This window comes from Coturnix japonica, chromosome 14 (genome assembly GCF_001577835.2).
Source record: "Coturnix japonica isolate 7356 chromosome 14, Coturnix japonica 2.1, whole genome shotgun sequence".
In the NCBI taxonomy this organism is placed as follows: domain Eukaryota; kingdom Metazoa; phylum Chordata; class Aves; order Galliformes; family Phasianidae; genus Coturnix; species Coturnix japonica.
Window position 1 is genome coordinate 4017369 of NC_029529.1, and position 19949 is coordinate 4037317.

At 47.8% G+C, this 19949-nt stretch overlaps 1 protein-coding gene across 1 annotated transcript in view; it reads left to right on the forward strand.

The window, feature by feature from the left end:
• Positions 1-3975: 3975 nt before the first annotated feature.
• The window catches only part of FOXK1 (forkhead box K1), a 47031-nt gene continuing 31057 nt past the window's right edge, over positions 3976-19949 (forward strand). Inside the window, exon 1 of the mRNA XM_015876808.2 lies at positions 3976-4447. Coding sequence (XP_015732294.1) covers positions 4071-4447 — 377 coding nt within the window. The 5' untranslated portion in view covers positions 3976-4070. The remainder of the gene's footprint in view (positions 4448-19949) is intronic.

Sequence of the window (19949 nt, forward strand, 5' to 3'; positions counted from 1 at the left end):
CTGGAGGAAGGAGCGAGGCTGCCCCGTGTGCAGGTGTGCAGAGAAAGCATCACCGCACCTATGGGCATGTTGCTCACCCTCCATCTGCTTCACATCAGCTTGGACAGAAAGCGTGAAAGTGTTTAAAGCCTGCTGGGTGGCTGAGGGGAGAGCAAGGAGAAAGGGAATGGGGTAAGGGTTGTGGGGAGCTGTGCAGGAGCAGCTGAACTGGAGGGAACACTGCCCTCTCCTTTTGCATTTCACCCTTAGGTTTGTGTGTGAAGCATCTGCCCTCTTGCTAAGGATGCCTGCTTTACACCAGTGGAAGCTGCATCATCGTGAGCCCAATCAGGCTGAGAAATGCAGGACTGGGCTTGCATGGAAGCAGTAGAGCCTCTCTTCCTTGGAGTAATTGCTTTCCTTCGTTGCTCTCCTCCTCCTTCCCCAGGTTAGGGTTAAACTGGTATTCATTGTTAGCAGCAGTGCATTGTCAAGCTGCTGGGTAAAAGCAGTGAGCAGCTCGTGCCCAGTGTGCCCAGTTCACATGTCCCCCTCTGTCATTGCTGCTGTCCAGTTTTGCTTTGGTTTTGGGGTAGATTTCCTGTGCTGCTGAAACTGGGCATATACTTTGCAGAACTGAGACTTGATTAATGTGCATTCAGCCCGCATGCATCACAGTAGTGGGGAATGGCCATATGAAGTGCTGGAGAAATGCAGCATTTAACTTCCAGAAATAGTTTTTAAGCAGATGCCATCCAGCAGATAAATGTAGAAATGTCCCCTTTTATCACTGTTTTTGCAAGATTTCTGTTTGCCCAGTGCAGTGGTATCTGGATGACCATAACAACCCATTACATTCATTTACCCACAACCGATAGCACCGAGCAGATTCCTGCTGTATATCATTGCCCTCAGATCGTCAGCAATGACACACTGCCAAACAAATATTTGACAAAGGAAAGCCGGGTTCCGTGCTGTTCTCTGCACAATGCTGAGTCTGTCCTTGCTGTTTTCCCCGCCCTCATCTCTTGGGGTGTTTTAATCTCCTGTCCTGGTAAGGCTGCCCTATTGCATGGAGGCAATGAAGTGATGTGGTGGCCTTAAGTTGCACCAGGGACCATTCGAGTTGTACATTAGGAAAAATGTATTCTTTGAAAGAGCGGTGATGCACTGATACTGCTGCCCAGGGAGATGATGGGGTCACCATCCCTGGATGGTGGATGTGGCACTGAGGGACGTGGTTTGTTGTCATGGTGGGATGGGTTGGGATTGAATTCGATGATCTCGGGGCTTTTTTCCAACATTTATGATTCAATGATTCTATGAAGGATTTTCCCCAGTGGGTTATTTCTGCCTGGACACAGGATGGCTGCATAGGCAGGGTATGCACCCCATATTTGGAGCACATGAGAAAGCCAGGATGGCAAATTCTTGCGTGGCACCAACTCCTGCACACACTCAGGAGGTGACACAGGGACTGCATTGTCCCCTCTATCCCCAGAGCTCTGCCAGCTCTCAGCACTGCTGCTCCCCCCGCTCCCTGCAGTTTGTTGGCTCCCAGCCACCTGAATATTTTGGTATGCAACGTGTAGAGTCAGGAAGTTTGGCCACACCTGCAGACACATCCATCTGAAACCTGCCAAGGAAAATGAACCACTTTAAAGTCAATCCAGCCATACAGAATGAGATTAATTTAATTCAAACAATTCCGAGTGCATTTACATCAGGCATTTACATTAGGACTGCAGCTTTGACTTTAAGCAGGATTAGGCAATTGGAGGAGTGCAGAGAGGTTCCTTGTCTGCAGGACCCTCAGTGCTGTTTGCGGGTGGATTAGAGCTGAGCTCTGGGCCTCTGCAGTGAGCTCAGAGAATTAATCCTGCAGAAGGATGGGCTGCTGAGGCACGGTGTGAAGCACAACTCAGCAGCTAGGAGCAATCCTGTTTCTTTATTCCACCCCATCCTGTTTCATACAAAGCTGGGCTGGGCTGCCGGTACCTCCTGTAGGTACAACCCCACAGCCTGTTTTCCTATGCAACCACAGAAACACTCCCTGACATCACCTGGGATGTCTCACCCCCCCAGCACTGATCCTACCTGGCCCTGCTGGGTGCATGGCTCAGTGCTGGGATCTGGACGAACCACAGCCATGCCCTGAACCCCACTCCCTTCTGGTGCTGCTTTCTCTTCTCTGGGCACTTCTAATGCAACGCCTGTTTCACTTTGCCTGCTCACACACACACACTTGCCACCTGGGGCCATTTTGAAGCACACTGAGCAGTTCTCTCACCCCAGTGCCAACAAACAAAAGGCATGAGCTCACTCTCACCTACCAGATGACCACATCTTACTTTCTAGCCATGAGCATTTGCTGATGCACCTCCAGGGAAGCCTTTCTTCCCTCTCCTGCCCTGCTGACTGCAGCCTTTTGCTGTGTGCCACTGTGTCCCCCTGAGAGCAAGCGCTGCTGCATAGGAGCGATGCTGGAGTTCTGTTGGGTGGCCATTCTTCCTCTCCATCGGTAGTGGCACAAATTGCTCTCATTGAAGTTGAGGCCTCAGATGAGATGTCTGACCCAGGTCCTGACATCTCAGCAGTCATGAAATAGCTTGGGGAAGATTTTCCAGGAACAGAGATATTAACCCTGCAGTCCTGGGCTGACTCCAGAACTGTTTAATTACAACCTTCTATCTGAAATTCGCTCTGCACTTTTGACCGGTTATGGGATTTTTTTCTTCCATCTCTCAGCTCTGGAGCAGCCTTCTCAGGGCTGCAGAGCCAAAACAATCAGCGATGATGGCTGCTTTCAAACTAGTATTATTTCCTGTGATTCTACAAAGTATCACTGGCCTGGCTGAGCAGGAGAGTTGTAGCATTTTAATCTGGATGTTGTAACCAGTAGTGCATACACTATCCATATACACGCTATTGCTGTAAAGACTATGATCTTTATTAGATTGATAATACAAATAACTATGTGGGAACATATACATATAGAAGGACGAAACAATGCAATGCAAGCTAAACGGGCCCATACACTTGCACCTCCTCACATTAAAGTGCGTGTTTAAAGATTGGTTTTTAATCTCACATCTCCGTCTATGCAAGACGAGCTTCGGCCGTGCAGAAGGCTGCAGCTATCAGTGCCGGGCAGACAGGACAGGGAAGAATAAGGGGGCTCGGTGGGAAGCGGAGCTCCCAGCAGCGCCTCGCCAGCCTCTGGGGAGCGACTGAGGGCCCATCTGTTGTACTGTGTCCAGGTGTGGAGCCCTCAGTACAAAAAAGACATTGAGATTCTGGAAAGGGTCCAGAGGAGGGACAGGAAGATGATCAGGGGGCTGGAGCACCTTCCCTATGAGGACAGGCTGCGGGAGTTGGGTTTGTTTAGCCTGGAGAAGAGAAGGTTGTGGGGTGACCTCATTGCAGCCTTTCAATACCTGAAGGGAACTTACTCCCAGGAGGGGAGTAAACTCTTGGAAAGGGCTGACAATAGCAGGACACGGGGAAATGGTTTTAAGTTAAAAGAGGGAAGATTTAGGTTGGATGTTAGGGGGAAGTTCTTTACTAGGAGAGTGGTTAGGCCCTGGAACAGGCTGCCCAGGGAGGTTGTGGATGCCCCGTCCTTGGAGGTGTTCAAGGCCAGGTTGGACGGGGCCCTGGGCAACCTGATCTAGTAAATGTGTATGTTTGGTGGCCCTGCCAGGCAGGGGGTTGGAACTACATGATCCTTGAGGGCCCTTCCAGCCCGGGTCATTCTGTGATTCTGTGACGGAACGCTCGGAGCCCGCACGAAGCGCCTCGCACGGAACCCCGGCACCTGCCCGAGTAACGGCGGTGACCGCTCGGTGCCTGCAGGCGGCGCCGCTCCCCCGGCGCTGCCCTGAGCCCGCAGACCGGCGAGCCCCCGCCCCGCGCTATAAACGGCGGCGGTACCCGGCCCGGCCCGGCCGGCGGGCCTCGGGGGGGAGAGGCTGGGTTAGGCGGCGGGGCCCGGCCCGGCTCGGCTCCCGCTCCGCCCCGTCCTTCCCCCCTCCCGCCCCGCCGGCTCCGCCCCGGAGGCCGGCACGCTGGCTCGCTCCCTGCCTGGGAACATGGCCGAAGTCGGGGAGGACAGCAGCGGGGCGCGGGCTCTGCTGGCGCTGCGCTCTGCGCCCTGCAGCCCCGCCGCCGCGCCCCCTCCCGGGCCGCCGCCCCCGGCCGCGCCGCCCGCCCCCGGCCCGGTGCTGGCTCGGCTGCAGGGCCGCGAGTTCGAGTTCCTCATGCGGCAGCCGGCCGTCACCATAGGCCGCAACTCCTCGCAGGGCTCGGTGGACGTCAACATGGGCCACTCCAGCTTCATCTCCCGGCGGCACCTGCAGCTCAGCTTCCAGGAGCCGCACTTCTACCTGCGCTGCCTCGGCAAGAACGGAGTCTTCGTGGACGGCGCCTTCCAGCGCCGCGGCGGCCCGGCCCTGCAGCTCCCACCGCAGTGAGTGCCGACGGTGCGGGTCGGGTCGGCCCTGCGGGGCTGTGGGCCGTGGGGGCGACCGAGGCCTGCGGGGAGCTGGGCCGGGAGAGGGTCTGAGAAGGACAGCGAGAGTCCATCCGGCCCGTGGAGAGCTGAGAAGGGCTGAGAGGGCCTCGCCTGCATAGGGAGCGATGGTGGTTCCTGCCTCTGAGGGTCTGCTGTTGAGGTTGGGGCTTTGAGGCCTTCCCCAGCCTGCAGAGGAGGTGTTGGGGGATGCCTGGGGGTTGCTGTGTGTGTCTGCTGGAGGACCACAGTGCTGGTGGTGAGGGGGGTCTGCTTGGTGAAGGCAGCAGATCCACCTCAGTGTCTGCAGGGGATGTCAGCTTCCAGCTACCCATGACCATAACAGGGGGTGTTATCAGGGCTGGGTTGCCATCTGGTTGAACCACGTCTGGGGAAGAAATGTGAGCTCCTCACCATAGGGTGCTCCTCCCCTGTGGTGCTTCTCTTGCATGCTGCTGCCAACAGGCTGGTGTCCAACTGGTGGCCCTTCAGGGATTCCCAGAAGATGAATGAGAGGGAAAGCTTTCCCCAGCGGGATGAAACTTGCTACGCCCAGGGTTTGTCTTCCTAGGAAAAGTTTTAGTGGAAAAAGTTGGAGAACTGCTTTTGCCTGAGTGCGTGTTTTAGGGCTGACAAACTGTGTTGGGTGTTTATGGAGCAGAGGTGGTGCTGCCCACCAAGGACCCCTGGTGAGCAGTGCCCTGGGTACCTTTGCTCCACTTACAAAGCGCCGAAGGCTGCAAAGGCATCTTTCTATTTGAAATAAGCTTTGTTGTTTGGGGGAAGGCCCAGGAAGAATGATTGAGGTCGCCGTTAATCTAGTTCTTCCTCTGAAAATATTGTTTATGGTTGCTGAGCACTGTCCAACTACTGCAGAGCTTTGCCCCGGAGGTGGCAGCGTGGTGGCAATGGGTGATGTAATTCCTGAGTGCATCCTTCGGGCTACGCTGGGCAGGCTGTGGCTGATGCACTCCGTAAGGGCAGGGGTGATGTTTTATTACGTTCCATGATGCTGCTGGCTGTTTGTATGAAGCATCTGTTTCCATCCAGCAGCACTTGGCTCTGGTGCCGCACACCTCCAGCACAAGGGTCCTGCAGTTATCCCTCTCTCTCGCCAGCCTGTTGCTCAGGGGAGGGTTTTTTAATTACTCATTTCCTCTACAGGCTGCTTCATTTTGTACTTAGTAATTTGGTTATAACTCCCCAGCTACTCGCTCTCCGAGGCATTTTAGTTTGTAACGTGTTTCATTTTCTGAAAGAGATGTCCTTCAGTGTCAGTTTAATTAATCTTGCTTTGTAAAACAAGACCACCCAAAGCCCAGGGCAGCTGTGTTGCGTCGCTCCCTCTGGTTCTGGGTTTATTTGTGCAAGCTCTCCCCTCCCTGCCGTTCTGTTTCTTCACTTGGTTAATCATAAGCATCGTGCTCCCTCTCGAGCAGGGAGTTGGTTGCCTGTGCACCCCTCCTTCCACTTGCTCTCCACTTCTGGAGTGGGAACAGCAATTTTCCTTGTCCTTCGCTGTGCAGGAAAGTGTTTAATGCGGTTACGAACTGTGCACAGTAAGGCATCCTCTTCGCTCGGTCAGTGTTTGAACTACATAAACGAACTTGATGTGCTCCTCCCTTTCTGAGTTCTGGAGCAGAAAAATGCTTTGCACCGATCTGAAGGAATTTGCCCCCTTACTTCAGGCAGGTAAACAACTCCTCGCCTTCCCCTGGCCAAGCAAGGGTTTGTAATCCAGACAGGAGGGGGAAAAGTCCTGTTGGAGCACAGGATTGAGGGAGGCTTCAAACCGTTCTGTCTGCTTCTGTCTCCATGCACGTACCATCAGCTCCCTCCCCATTGCACCCTCAGCCCCACACGCACCCACTGAGTGAGCAAACAAAGCACTGCTTGGTGCCATTTCTCTTCTGCAGAGCAGTCTGTGCTTGTTGCCAGCCTGCTAATATTGCCAAAATATGAGAGCGGGGGGGGGGAGAAAAGAAAGTAGAAGTAAGTCTTAGTACACGGACTTTACAATTCCAGCTGTACTTTGATTCTGAGGATTATTTTGTGGTAACATTACAGCCACATCATCTCTATGTGCCAGTAGAATGTATGGTTCGTATTAAGTTTTAGGATTTAATGGCTTCACCATTTGCTGATTTAGGTGGAAGACCTCGTGATAATGATCTCTTAGAGCTGCTCATTTGAATAGCCATCCCTTCTTTTTTGCTATCTGTTGTTTGTAAAGGATAGCAAAAGATCTGCCAAGTCCTATTTCCTTTCAGTTGCTGCTGTATTCTGCTATTACAAGCAAAGGAGTGACTGTGCATCATGAAATCATGAGTGGAAGCAGAGGGTTCCAGGAAAAAAAGCATCTTCCACATGTAATTCATGCTGAAACGTAAATCCTGGACTCATACGTTCCATTTCTGAGGTTTCCTCTCATTTACTCTTACAAAACCTGTGTGTTATAAGCCCTCTTCTGAGTTGGGAAGCAAGCATCCCTCAAGTCTCCAGAAGGCATTTTGGAGGGGCGGGGATGGGAGGAATAGGATGAGTTGGAGATGTTTCATTCTGAAGATTTCCCCATGCTTCCCAAAACAGCAGCTCCATTCTAAACTAAGGGCCTGAGAGAGGAGCTCTGCTCTGCTTCCTCCATCTCCATCATGTGTTCTGTCATCTGCTGTGAGCAGGATCTCACTGCTGGGCGGGCAGATCGCCTTTCACAGCTGTGTTATGGAAGATTATATTTCACAGATGTGATGACATAACTGCGGAGTATAATTAAGCAGTAATGACCAACAAGGAGGGCATTTCCTCGAGGTTAATGACAGCTAGAAACAAAGTGGGTGGAAAAGCAGAGGGCCGCAGTGCAGCCGAATGCCCCTTAATCTGTTTAATTAACGCGAGTGTCGCACTGCAGCAAGCGTTCAGATAAATCAAGATGAAATCATGGAAGCACTTACGTTAAGTGCTTAAATAAAATTAAGGGTTGCTAGAAGCTGTCCTTAGCTATGCTAGTGGAAATCTGAGGAGAGATATCTGGGCTTAAGTTAGAAACCTACGGACTATTGGTAGGGTGTGCTGTGGTCTTTTTTAAACTACCCATACAAGCTAAAGCTAATGCGGGAGTCATTACCCAAAGTAATTATTCCCATTTAAGACAATAATTGCTTCAGATGTACCATGTAATCAAGTGTTTACAGCATCATTCCAACACAGGATTTTTAGTCTTTTCTTGCAATCTTCAGAATGAACTCAGATTTCTAGAAGGAACAGTAACGAGCTGGAGACTTCCAATAATTAAAGTGAGCATTTTCCACCCCTAGAAGTGAGGGATCTGAGACAGAAGCTGGAAGCCGAGCTTGCTAACCTGAATTTTAAGCAGCTGTGGGTCAAGTTTTCAAATGCTCCTAAGTACAAAAGTCCTATTGACTAAAAACTGCAAATGTTGATTGAGCGTAGCCTGATAATGGCACTTGAGCTTTCTGAACTGGGGGCTCAATGGCTGGAAAATGGTGCTTGCCTGTGAATATTTCATGGGGTATTTGCTTGTGGCCTTTGTGCCTGTTCTGTGGCTTTGCAGTAGAACTGTTAATGGAGCTGAAACTTTCTTATTTTTCAGCATGAATTGATATTTTCAGTGCGAGGTTTTTGAGTGTTAAGAAGTTCTTAAGCCTGAAGTTCTTCTTGGGATTTAGGAAATGGAAGCAATGAATGGAGTAGTTCTTAAAGTGTAAAATGAATGAGATGTATGGCTATGTGGAGTTAAACTGCGGAGTTAAATATATATATACATATCTGCTTATAGGCCCCATTATAAATGAGCAATGTAATGTATGTGTGACATTTTATTATGAACAGATGCATTATTTATAATGGGGTTTTCCTAGGTACTAACACTTGGCATATTTACATAGTCCAGTGCTCAGAGCACATCTGAGGGTGCTGATCAGGAGAAATCCTATGTGTGTGTTAATGTCTTTGGCAGCGTGCAGCTCACATCATGCTGGGGCATCAGGGCTGTCACTGCCATTGGGTTCTGCACCCAAGCAGGAGCAGAGAGCTGAGCTCAGCAGTGCTCCATTCCCTTCCTCAGGGAGGCTGGGCAGTGCTGGCCAATAACTCAGGACACAGCTTAACATAAAAGCTGCCATACTCCAGGAAAGTGGAGACATATGCAGTGTTTGAGCTCAGCCCCTATTTCTTGCAGTGAGGCCGATGCTGTCACAGTGCCCAAGGAACTGCTGTGACCACATAACCACGAGCACTGCACCCGTTGTTTCTGAAGTGCTCCGAGAACTCCTCGGGTAGTTCTGCTTCTTCAACATTGCATAATCCATGTTTGCAGCCCGGTGGTGGTTCTTTGTTCGAAATGCATCGTTTGCTGTGTTGCAGCTGTGGTGGATGGTGGTTTTACTCCTGCTAGGAACCCTTTAAAGGTTTGCTATCTTAGTTCTTTATCTTACATTTTTCATGCTCTGATTTCAAAGACCTGAACGGGTTTTTTTGTTGCACAGCAAGACTGCGATAAAGGCTTACTTTATTTTAATTACAGAATTTATGTCAAGCAATAACTCTTAGCTATGCAACTCAATTTGTCATGGCTTATGTTAAATGTTTAAGGAAAGCTTCTCATTACATGAAACCAGCCCTCGATTTGTTGATTCTAAAATAGCAGCGCTGTAAGTCAGGCTGTGAATATAAACCAGCACCATGCAAAGCTCACTGCATTGCTCCCTACTGTATTCCTTTAAACCAAATTCAGTTTGGCTTAGCTGACGTGTTGACTATGAGAAGATGGATCTAAGCAGAATGTGCCACACTTGTCTTGTGCAGAGCCTCAGCTCTGAAGGCTTAAGTGTGGATTCACATTGTGCTGGGGGAACGCTGTGCTAACAGCTTCTTGGTCATGACATGCATGCTCAGCTGACTGCAGGATTCATCCAGTGAGTGCTGTTGCTGTATATAGAACTCAAGGGGATGAATGAGTCTGAGAGGTTTTGCTTTTACAGAAACTGGAAGAAAAAAAACTCATGAGATGTGTAGTAATTCACATCTCGGTTATTTTGGTGCAAACATCCTCGCTGCTGAGTTCCGGTTTTGACTTGAGGTAACAAATCATGTGCGTTGTGATCAAAAGAACATCTATTTTGTTTTCTTTCAGAAAATGGGCCACGCGGTCTTCTGCAGAGTAACTGAGTGGATAAATGATGGCCGGATTGATGTGGTTGTTTTCTTTGCAAGCGAGCTCTTAGCAACTGTTCCCATTGCCATTTGTCATCGGGGCTGTTCTGTGGGATGCCAAATTCTCTTGCTTGGTGTTGCAGTTTCCTGGAGGAGTAAATGTGGCAACAGGATGTTGGTAAAGAACAGGAAACTACTTGAATTCATTGCTTATGCCATACAAATAAAGGCTCATGACTGGCCCTTGTGTAGCAATGGCTGCTGTCTGCCATGGCCTGAAGCTCCTGCAGCTGGAGCGTTGGTTTGCTCTGAGGATGGTGGTGGTTGGGTACCCACAAAGCCACTGTGGGACCACCAGCACAAGGACATGGAGGACAAGGGCGCAGAGATGTTCTGAGAGTAGAGCACCTCTGCACTGGGGACAGGCTGAGAGCTGAGGTGTGCAGCATGAGGAAGGGAACCTCCAGGGAGACCTCACTGCTGCCTTCCTTTGCCTAAAGGAGCTGATGAACAGCAGGAGAGCGACTTTTTACATGGTCTGATAGTGATGCAAGGGGGGAATGGTTTTAAACTAAACAAGGGGAGGTTTAGGTCAGATGTCAGTGCTCTGGTACAGCAGAGTGCAGATCTACCCTGAGAAATGGGGGAGATAGGGGTCTGGGTAAGTAAGGATTGCTTTGAGGGGTTATTCTGTGTCCATATGTAAGGTGAAGAGGCTGAAGCAGCGTTTTGTCTTCTAAATGTGGGCTGTGAGATGACACCTTAATGTACTTCCAGATTATTTGGTTAATTGACTAATTGCGAGTGCAAATTACTGTATAGTCTAAACGCATTTGTTCATTCCAGTGAATAACCCAGTATTAATCACGGAATGGCTTCTTTCAAGTATTTGTAACTCTTCCCTCTGCAGCGTTTTGCAGACTGCTTGTAATGAGGTGCAGCACCGGTGTCCCATAGGTAAAGGATTGACAGTTTCTTTCCAGCTGTGTATTCTTTGTTTTCCTCATGCAGATGCAGTTGACTTAACGCCTGCTCGCTCCTGTCCATGAATGTTTCCTGCTGGTGATTTACATCTTCGGTTCCTTTAGAGCAGCTCAATAAAATGCATGTGTGCATTACTTTTGCATGACACTTAATTTTTATGAAATGCATATTTTATTGGACAGTAAAACATTTAAGGCTCTTAATGGCCTAATTAATAGTCTCTATCCACTTCTGTCTTGTGTATTTTGCTCCCCGTTCTACTCCTTCCTCCTTGTCCTCGTGCATTTTTTATCATGAAAATTTCAAGTAATCTTGGGAGAGCGCTCTGTTAGAAGCCTGTTCTTTGAATATTCAGCAACTCTAAGTAAGATTTGATTGATAGTCCCTTCTCTCCCTCCCCAGTCTATTTTTAGTAGCTCAAAAAGGAGTTTAATTTCTCAGGCTGTCATTTGTTTTGTATGTGTGGGCTCCAATTTGTTTCGGTGTTTTTCTCCTTCCTTTCAGCATACTGGGTAGGTAATTTTCCTGTTGCCTGATGACATGTTGACAGCTGGGGAGAAATAAAGCAGAAATGAACTGGGAATTCTTCCTTAGCAGAGGGAGCAAAGATGGACAGCCTTTGGTTGTTATACATGCCTGGTGATTAGAATAGGAGGATAAATGGAAGAAAGCTCATTATTATCACTTACTGAACACTCTTGGAGCAGTGTGTAAATCTGTATCTTTCCATGTACAGGTAAAAATCCACTCCATCTTCTAGAGCAGAACAAAGAGACAAAATAACCCTCCAGAGTGCCATAGGCACAGTGGAAAAGGCATCCCTCCCCTCCCCTGAAATACAACATTGTAGTTGAGGGCTTTTTTTCTGCTTTGTGCTGCTTTGAAGAGAGACTTGGGAAGTCTTCCCATGCAAACTGGTTTAATCTTCAGTCTCCCTTAAGGCCACGTACAGAAGCCACCAGCGAGCACGACTGGACTCCCTGCAGAGCCAGTTTGTGCAGTTGCTGAAGGAATTGCTCTTGAGCAACTGAAGGCCTTTCCTCTCTCCAGGGCATAAGAACCATGGACTCTGAAATGCTCCAACTCCAGAGCATGTGGGAGGAGAAAAGGACAAGACACACAAGGCAAATGTGGCTTCCACCTGACGGGTAGACCAGAAGTGGTTTTGCTTTTTATATTCAGTTTGAGGTGTAGCCCAAACTCAGCTCTTGGTGTGGGAGATATGCCAACTGCCAGGTAGTTATTGATCTTTTTTTTGGATTATTTTATGACTTGCGTAAGATGCTGCCCCTTGGGTTGGCTGCCTGCCTGCCATTTGTATGGGGGTGTTGGCTGTCAACAAGGCCAGCAATTGGGTGGCTTTGCCACCTTCTGTCCTGTCCCTTTGGCTTTGGGACTATGAGCTCAGCAAGGTGAGACAAACTGTAGTGAAGCTGGCTTTGCCAGGCAATGCTTGTAGAGGAGGTCAAAAAGCCAAAGCGAGCTGTGCTGCTAATGCTCTTCTGATTGGAATATTAAGGCAAACACTGATGTTTCCTTCAGGTGTAGGAGTTCTTAGGAGAGTATTCCCTATGTGCTCTGGTTCAAGAAAAGTGTTGCAAACATGTTTTTGATAAGCGAGGTGTATATAAACCAGCTGTTAGAAATAGGTGCAGTCATTACTCTGGATTTGCACGTGGTCTGTTTACATCATTGTGTCCCAGATCAGCAATTTGCTGCCAACTGACCCTCAAGATGAACCTGGGAAATGCTTCTTTCTTGCACAGTGATTCCAAAATGTGAGGTAAGATGAGTGCACCAAATTGGAATGTTTCCCTACGTCTGTATGCTGTGTGGAAGTGAGGGAGGTAGGGACATTAGGGTATGTCAGCAATATGGGAAATTGACTCTCAGAAATGTCCTAATTTAGAGGTGATGGCACCATTGTGGAGGCAGCTGGTATGTGGACGTGTCATTGTCACTTCACTTGGTGAAGCTCTTTGCATGGAAGCAGCTCCTCAGCATATTCATATATGCTGGTAGGATTTAAAATACTTCAATTTGGGGATTAGTTTAAAATGTTTACCATCTTAGCCATGTCCTGTGAGGTGTCTGTCCCAAGGCAGTCCAGTGTGCCTTTGCCTTAGGGTAATATCACAGCAAGATGAATTTTTCTACTTCTTTAATTGGAAGATTTTGTCTTACCAGAACGTGCTTGGGATCCTCTTCTAACCTTCAGTTTCAATGTCAGCATCCTGGAGGCTGCAGGTGGGCGTCACTTTGTAGATGCATGTGAGAGATGCCCTGTGTTGCACCAAATGCTCCTTTGGCTCTGAGTCCAAAAGATGGCAGCTTTTGAAACATCTAAACTACCCTCACAGCAGCGTTTAAAACAGTAATCCTGCCTTCCTCTGCTGGGCATTGAATGAGTTGTGAAATGTCTTTGGAGGGAGCAGAACGGACTGGAGCAAGCATTCTGCAAAGTCTGAGTCCATATGGGTCATTTTTTATAATGTACATAAATAGTACATTAGCTCTCTCCAAATCACTTTCTAAATGAGCTGAACCAGCCTCGAAGGAAAATACATCACAGTCACACTCTGTGTTAGAGCCCTCTTAGAGAGTCTGATTGAATTCAAAGGTTAGCAGCATCCCACACAAGTTTTTTTCTGGCATATATGTGTGGGAATTAAGGCCTTTGACTGAGCTTTACCGAGGTGATTTTGTTTTGCAGTCTTGGCTAATGTGTTTGTAGGTATCTTTGGAAGCAAGATTCCTCAGTGGCTTGGGAGACCTTTCAAGGAGAGCAGCTGGCTCCTTGAAGGAGAGCCCTCCAGTGATGAATAGCCCATTAGAAGCAAGTTGATGACATTGCAAATGAGATTTACATGAGAATCAAACTGCTGTAGTGGATTCAACAAAGATGCTGAAACAAGTGCCTTTCTCCCTGGTGGTTATTAAGAGATCTTATGCCCCGGTTGTTTTAGTTGGCCAATTTCTCCTTTGCCGGGGTATAGAAATAGTTGAATTCATATAGCAATAAAGAAGCTGTGAGGCAGGAGAAGGGGTTTGGACAGAGCCACACGTGGCTGCATTTCTGTAGTGAACTGGAAATTCCCCATCATCGAGGCAAGCCTTAAGATGCTTGGTGTTGAGTTAGGTATGGAAATGAATAACGGCATGGCTGCAGGGTCCAGCCCTGGCACTGCCGCCTGTTCCATGTGTCACTACTTTGTGATTGCTACTTATTGACTTCAGAACTCTTTGTAGAGGCTGTTGGGGGGAAGTTCCCCAAAGCGTGGGTGCAGGTGGGGCTTTTTTTGGTGCAGGGGTAGGTGATAATTGTGGTTTATGATTGAGGGAGAAACGTACTTAGTTGAGTGTTTCTGCCAAGATGGGTGAAGAAGGAAAATAGTGAATATTGACCTTTTCAATTGTAACCAAAATCAGGCTTAGAAGGTTGCTCAGAAGAGCTCTCCAGTTTCAAAGAAGCAAGGAAGAAGTGAGAGATGCTGGCAGTGGCCATGCTCTGCTGAGTCACTACTTGTGGTCTCTGATGTGGTACAATTGAGGCCAGACTCCTCTTATCTTCAGGGCTGTCGTGGATGGGGAAAACTCAGCCCATGATGAATGGGGAGTAGCAGAAACAGTGTGTAGGTGAACGTGTGCTACGGGGTGCTTGCTGTGGCTGTAACGTCTTGAGAAAACCAACTGCTGTCAGTCTGGGTGCTCACCGACAGCAGCTGTGCTCTGGGGGCCCACAGCTGCCTCGTGCTGTGTGTGGGTGTCCTGAGCCATCAGGGCTGGGAGCTGTGCTATGGATCTGAGGGACTCTGGGGGGGCCTCTGAGACCTTGGAAAGAACAACTTGCTCCTGATCCAAGACCTGGCATAGCATCTGGCATGGAAATCTGATGGCAGAGAGCAGAACATAAATAGGTGCTGTCCTGCCCTGTGCCATACAAGCCATCCTTCATGCCTGGAGTTAACCCAATGAGACAGTGTGTTACAATAGGGAAGGGTGAAATAGCCCAATTTGCCACTGTGCTGCTGTGCATCAGTTTTTCTTCTTTGTTTTAAACTGCATAAAGCCCAGCTGCTGTCAAGCACATTTAAAGAATATCTATCTTCAGAATGTGAGAGGGTTTTTATTCTGCTTCTGTCATTCTGCCAATTGATCTGTGCTTAGCTTTGTCTAATGGGTGTTATCTGATAGGGCTGGGGGGTTGTTTTTGCTTTGGCTTTTCTTTTTCCATTGAAAAATCACACCAGAATCTAAAATAGATCAGCCCCAAACTGAATGCTAGGGCAAGATAAATGTCTCTGATGCTGTCAGAGCAAAACACCTTTGAAATGAATTTGTGTCCCCAGAAAATGCCCCAGCATTGAAGAACGATCGATCCTGCCTGTGTTGGTTGTGCTGCTGCTGGCACGTGCAGTGAGCAGGAGGAGAGGAGTTAATTTTAGCTTGATTAGCAGCACAGAAGGGAATCAAGATGACTGTGTTGGAGATGGCAGTGGGATGAGATCAATGATGGTAGTTTACTTTTAATACCTCTAAGTGGGTGTTCTCAGCAATTTGGTTTTTCTTTCTTTTTTTTCTTTCTTTAATGTCTTTCTAAGAGAACCAAGAATATTAATGCATTTAGTCCTTGAAAACCTCCTGTGGTCGCAGTTCTATGTGCTTTAATGTTGCATGATGGTTGTTTAAATGAATGCCAGGTGCTTGCATCCCATTCCTCAGCAGTTTCCTGCTCAGTGCCATTCCCTGGTTCAGCAGCACGGATCGAGCTCCTTGCTTTTCTCCTACTCACCTTTGTTTATGTGCTGGAGCATGTTCAAAACTGTTTATGATTAAACATTGCTCAAACAGGCAGGTTGAGATTTATCGGCGTAAAGGAGGCTGGGAGGAGGGAGTGGTTGGCTGGTCATCTGTGTTTATTTCCAGCTGCAGGTGATGTTGTTGATGCGGCACACGTGTCTGCTGGCGGCGGTGGATCAGACTGGCTGCAGTGTGGTGACACAGGACTGATAGCTGTGGGCATTGCCTTCTGTGTAGGGTGCACCCAAAGCTCCAGTGAGGCTGTGCGTGCTGCTGGTGGACTCCTTCCTCTTGAGCTTGGGGCTTTGAGGTCACCTTGCTGCTTTAGGAACCATGAGCTGGATCTGGGTGGGAGAGGCTTTCAAAGATCCAAGGCTTTAAAACATGACCCATGTGAGTTTTTAAGTTTAAGACTTATTCTGGGCACATAGCCTTTTAAAAGGTAATGCTGGTGTTTAAGTGGCTCAAAACACAAGGAGGATAGGTGACTTTAGATGAAAATTCAGAAATTAAAAAGTTAGAGGTAAGTTTGTGAAAGCCATCCACCTTTCTTTGAAGCTGAAATGCTGTTCCTTAGCTTCTTTGCTATCACAGATACTGATAGTTTTCAGGCTTTTTAGAATCAAAAGTGCAATACTGTTAGTACCCTCAGCGTGATCTGCCTAACATGGAAAGGGATTTCTGCAGTTAGGAGGCTGGATGATGAAAGAGATGTTATCCCTCCCCCCACAGTGTTGCACATAATTTACATTTTCTCTGAAGATCAAATATTTATTAGTTGGTGAAGAAATGGCTTCGATGGGATCTAGTCCTCTACAGGCTGGAATACGTGATGATAGCAGCAGCAGCAGCAGCGTGTAGAGCCCTTGTGTGACATGCAGCTCCTTAACTACCCTTTATTTTTATGTATACAACCACACACACAACAAAACAACATAATAGGTTTACTGTGTGTTACAGATCGTATCAGTCATCTGCTGTGCTGATAGCGAAACTTTCTGGTGCTGGCAGCCAGCCCCATCTAAACAGAAGTGCTGCCTGCTGCTGCTGCCAGCCAGCCTTGGTGGGAAGCTCATACGTTGCAAAGTGGTGCTGTTGCTTATTTTCCTCCATTGTTTTTGCACTGAGAGGCACCTAATCGATGGGAGATATTAGCTGATGAGTGTGGTGGTGCTGGGGTAGAACGTGGCTGACCTTATGACATGCACAGGAAAGGAGTTTGCTGTTCCTTAGCAGTTTGCTCAGAGATGTGAGGTTGTTTACGGTGACGAGTACACAGGAACAGAGCAGCCTCTGTGGCTGGGAGAAGCGGGGCCAGAATTCACCTTCCAGAGACCTTAAAAATAATAAAACCTTCCACCAGTACTGATTAAAAGACAGCTGTGACTGTTGGTGCCGTGGATTCATTTAAGTTGGTATAATGTCACATCCAGTGTTTGTGGGTGCAGGTAGGATGGTTATGCCTACATGTTAGCACTGGCTCAGAGCAGTCAGCCCTCCCAATGCTGCAGGCTGGCTGCATGCAGCTCATCTCCACTTTGTGCTGCTGAGCTGCAGCCTACTGTTCATAGAGGAGTGGGAGGGGAAGAGGAATTCACCTTCTGATAGCAAGCCCTGTGCCCGGTGCTGCCCATTTGGAGTGAATGGCATATTTTGAAGCTGACTTCAATGTTTTGTAATGTGAAACTGAGTGAGGTACAGTTATAGCATCTCCTCTTTGTTTCTCTGTTCCTGATGGTTGGGCACCCAGGAGCTGCTGTTGTGTGACGGGTACTTAACAAGGCTGGCTGCGTGGTGGGCTTTCACTGAGTCACTGACCCAAGCACCAAAAAGCTGCCTTAATGGGATTTGTTATTAAAGCCTGTTGATTATACTGTTCAGACTATACCAGGGCTTCATTTGTGAGATCGTCCTACTTATTTGTAATCGGTTAGATTAAGATAACCACTTATGTTAAACTTAATCCACGTTTTGATTGTTTTATGTGTGTTCATATTTAGTTGTTATTTCTATTCTGTTTTTAAAACCACAAATTCATCCCCAGTCAGGTGAGGGCTGACTGGTGCTCCACTGAGTTCGAAGAGAAGTGATAGTGACTGCTTTTCAAGAATATCCTTCAGCTTTTTTGCAGGTGTTGAAGTGTGTGAAAAGCCATTCCCAGCTGGCTTACAGGAGCTTCTGCTGGAAGAGTTTCAGAAAGGTCAGCTCTTGGAACTGCAGACTCCTCCTTTGTGCTCCAATAGCCTTGTGGAGGAGATGGCAGCTGCTTCAGGTAGATATTTTCAGTACTGGAGTCAGCAGCTTTGCTGTGAGACCTGTGCTGAAGTACTGGGGGTGGTTTGATCTGGAAAAGACCCATCCATAAGGTGAGCTCCCCAGGCAGGGTGGTGGTGGCTCCAGAGGGACCCCTCTGCTGCCCTCTGTTCCCTGATTGATGTACCCTTCTCAGCAATCTCCGTGATGTTCTCCCCTAAGAGATCCTGTTTTCTTACTGAATTTACTCTCTGTATTTCAGTACACGCAAACAAAAAAGCAGCTGCAATACCTGAAGGTTTTTTTTTTCCTTTCCTGCACTGTTCAGAAACAGAAGGTCGTGGGTCCCTTCCAACTCCAGATATTCTTCAATTACAGGAACCTGTGAATCTTGAAGTAAAGCTGTGCTTGACATCTCAAATAATTTTCAAACAGTAAAATCTGAATGTTATTAAAGACAACGTGAAAATAAAAATATAGCTCTTGATTCTGCACTATTAACTCTCTGCTGCAGAACAACTTCATGTGTTCTCACTTGAAAAATTAGCTGCTATTGTTTTGACAGTGTCGATGCTCGTTTTGTCAGTTTGCTCCGTGACAGCAATTAAAAGATTTGCTAGAGAGCCTTTAAGAGATTGTAGGGAAGCTGTGCAGGATAAGTGATTGTTTTCTCAAGTTGCACAGCATGGTGCTTTGGTGGAAGCTCTCCTGACAACATCGAGTTGTTTGAACCTCACATTAAAAAAAAGCAAGCTATTTTCTGCATGCTTTTAAAGCAAATATATGTGAACTAAAGCAACATTTTGATGTTGACTGGGCTGGGCTCTTCTGCTATCTCTTCCTTTTCAACCTTCCTGCTCAGCCCTGGGGTGCTGTGCTCTCTCCCACCTGCCTGGATGCGCTCCATGCGCTGCTGCTCTGAGCTGTGCAGTGCCCCAGGTGGGGTGGGATGTGTGCAGGACCAGGAGAGGAGGAATTTGTGTGGCTGCGTGTGCTGCTGCAGGGACAGGAATCCCAGAGTTGGCCCCAACTCTCTGTCATCACTGCGTTCTTCAAAGGAGATGGGTGAAATCCCAGTTTGAGCATCTGCCTGTGTGCGGCAGGGAGCCTTGGTGCACGAAGGGAAGCCCTTTGTGACTGAGCCTGATAGAAACACTCATTGCAGCTCCTTCGCTTGGTGCTTCTAAGAGATGTAGCTATGCATCAGTTGTGGTTTTGCCTGATGCTGCTGGTAGTGTTTGTTTTAAATAGATGCGCTTGCCTGCACACGTTCTTTGCCCACTTGAAATCTTGTCTGGCTGTGTTGAAGCCTCGTTCCAGGTATGATGATATGCAGCGTTAGGCAAATCCCAGTGTGACCTGTGGCAGCTCTCATGAAGGCACAAACCCTTCACTGTGTGTGCAGTTCCAGCTAAGTGGTGGCAAGAAACACCATGCTATGCCTGCAGCAAGTATCAACCTTAACTATTTGTTATGCACTGTCCTTTCTCAGCTCTCTGTCTCACTGTTCTGCCTCTCTCAAGAACTGTGACTTCTCAGTTCCAGAATCTTTTGAAAATGTCCAGCCTCAAAGCATCAGCATGATAAGCTGGTAGGACTTCCCTGATAAAGAGCAGAGCTTTTCTCATAAAGAATCATGTTTTCTTTTCAGAAAGAAGGCAAAGTTTGGATCATGTGATGCTTAATTCAGAGTCTGTGGTTACATGTGCTTTTCTTAATAACCTGACACAAAGCTACAGCAGTTCTGCTGGTACTTCCTTCTTTCCTTCCTCCTTGGGATTTCCATCCCCATTTTCATGTGCTGGGCTCGTGCTGCCATGTGGTAGGCAAGGCCAAGGCACTGGGCTGCCTGACAATGTTCTCCAACCAGAAGAGAAACACATTACATCAGTTGAGCAGTTATTTGCGTGGTGCTGTTGGTGCAAGGGGTGATGTTAAGAGGAAATGGTTTAGGGGAAAGAACAGCAGAGAGGGAAAGAAAGTGCCTCTTACAGCATAGGAGCAGATTGGATTGTGTTAAAGTAAAACTGCATGAGATTGAGTGGTTTGATGGGTGTATCTGCAATGCTCAGCATGATGGATATAAAATAAATATAAAGGGATTGTGCTGGAGCATGCAAGGTGAGTGGTAAGCTCAGAGTGACTGCTAAGCTGGAAACCAACCTTCCTGTATCTAAGCTCATGTTGTGCCCTACGGAATAGCTGGGACTGAGTACTTCAATAGTTTGTTCCATCTTTGTGGTGGTTATAG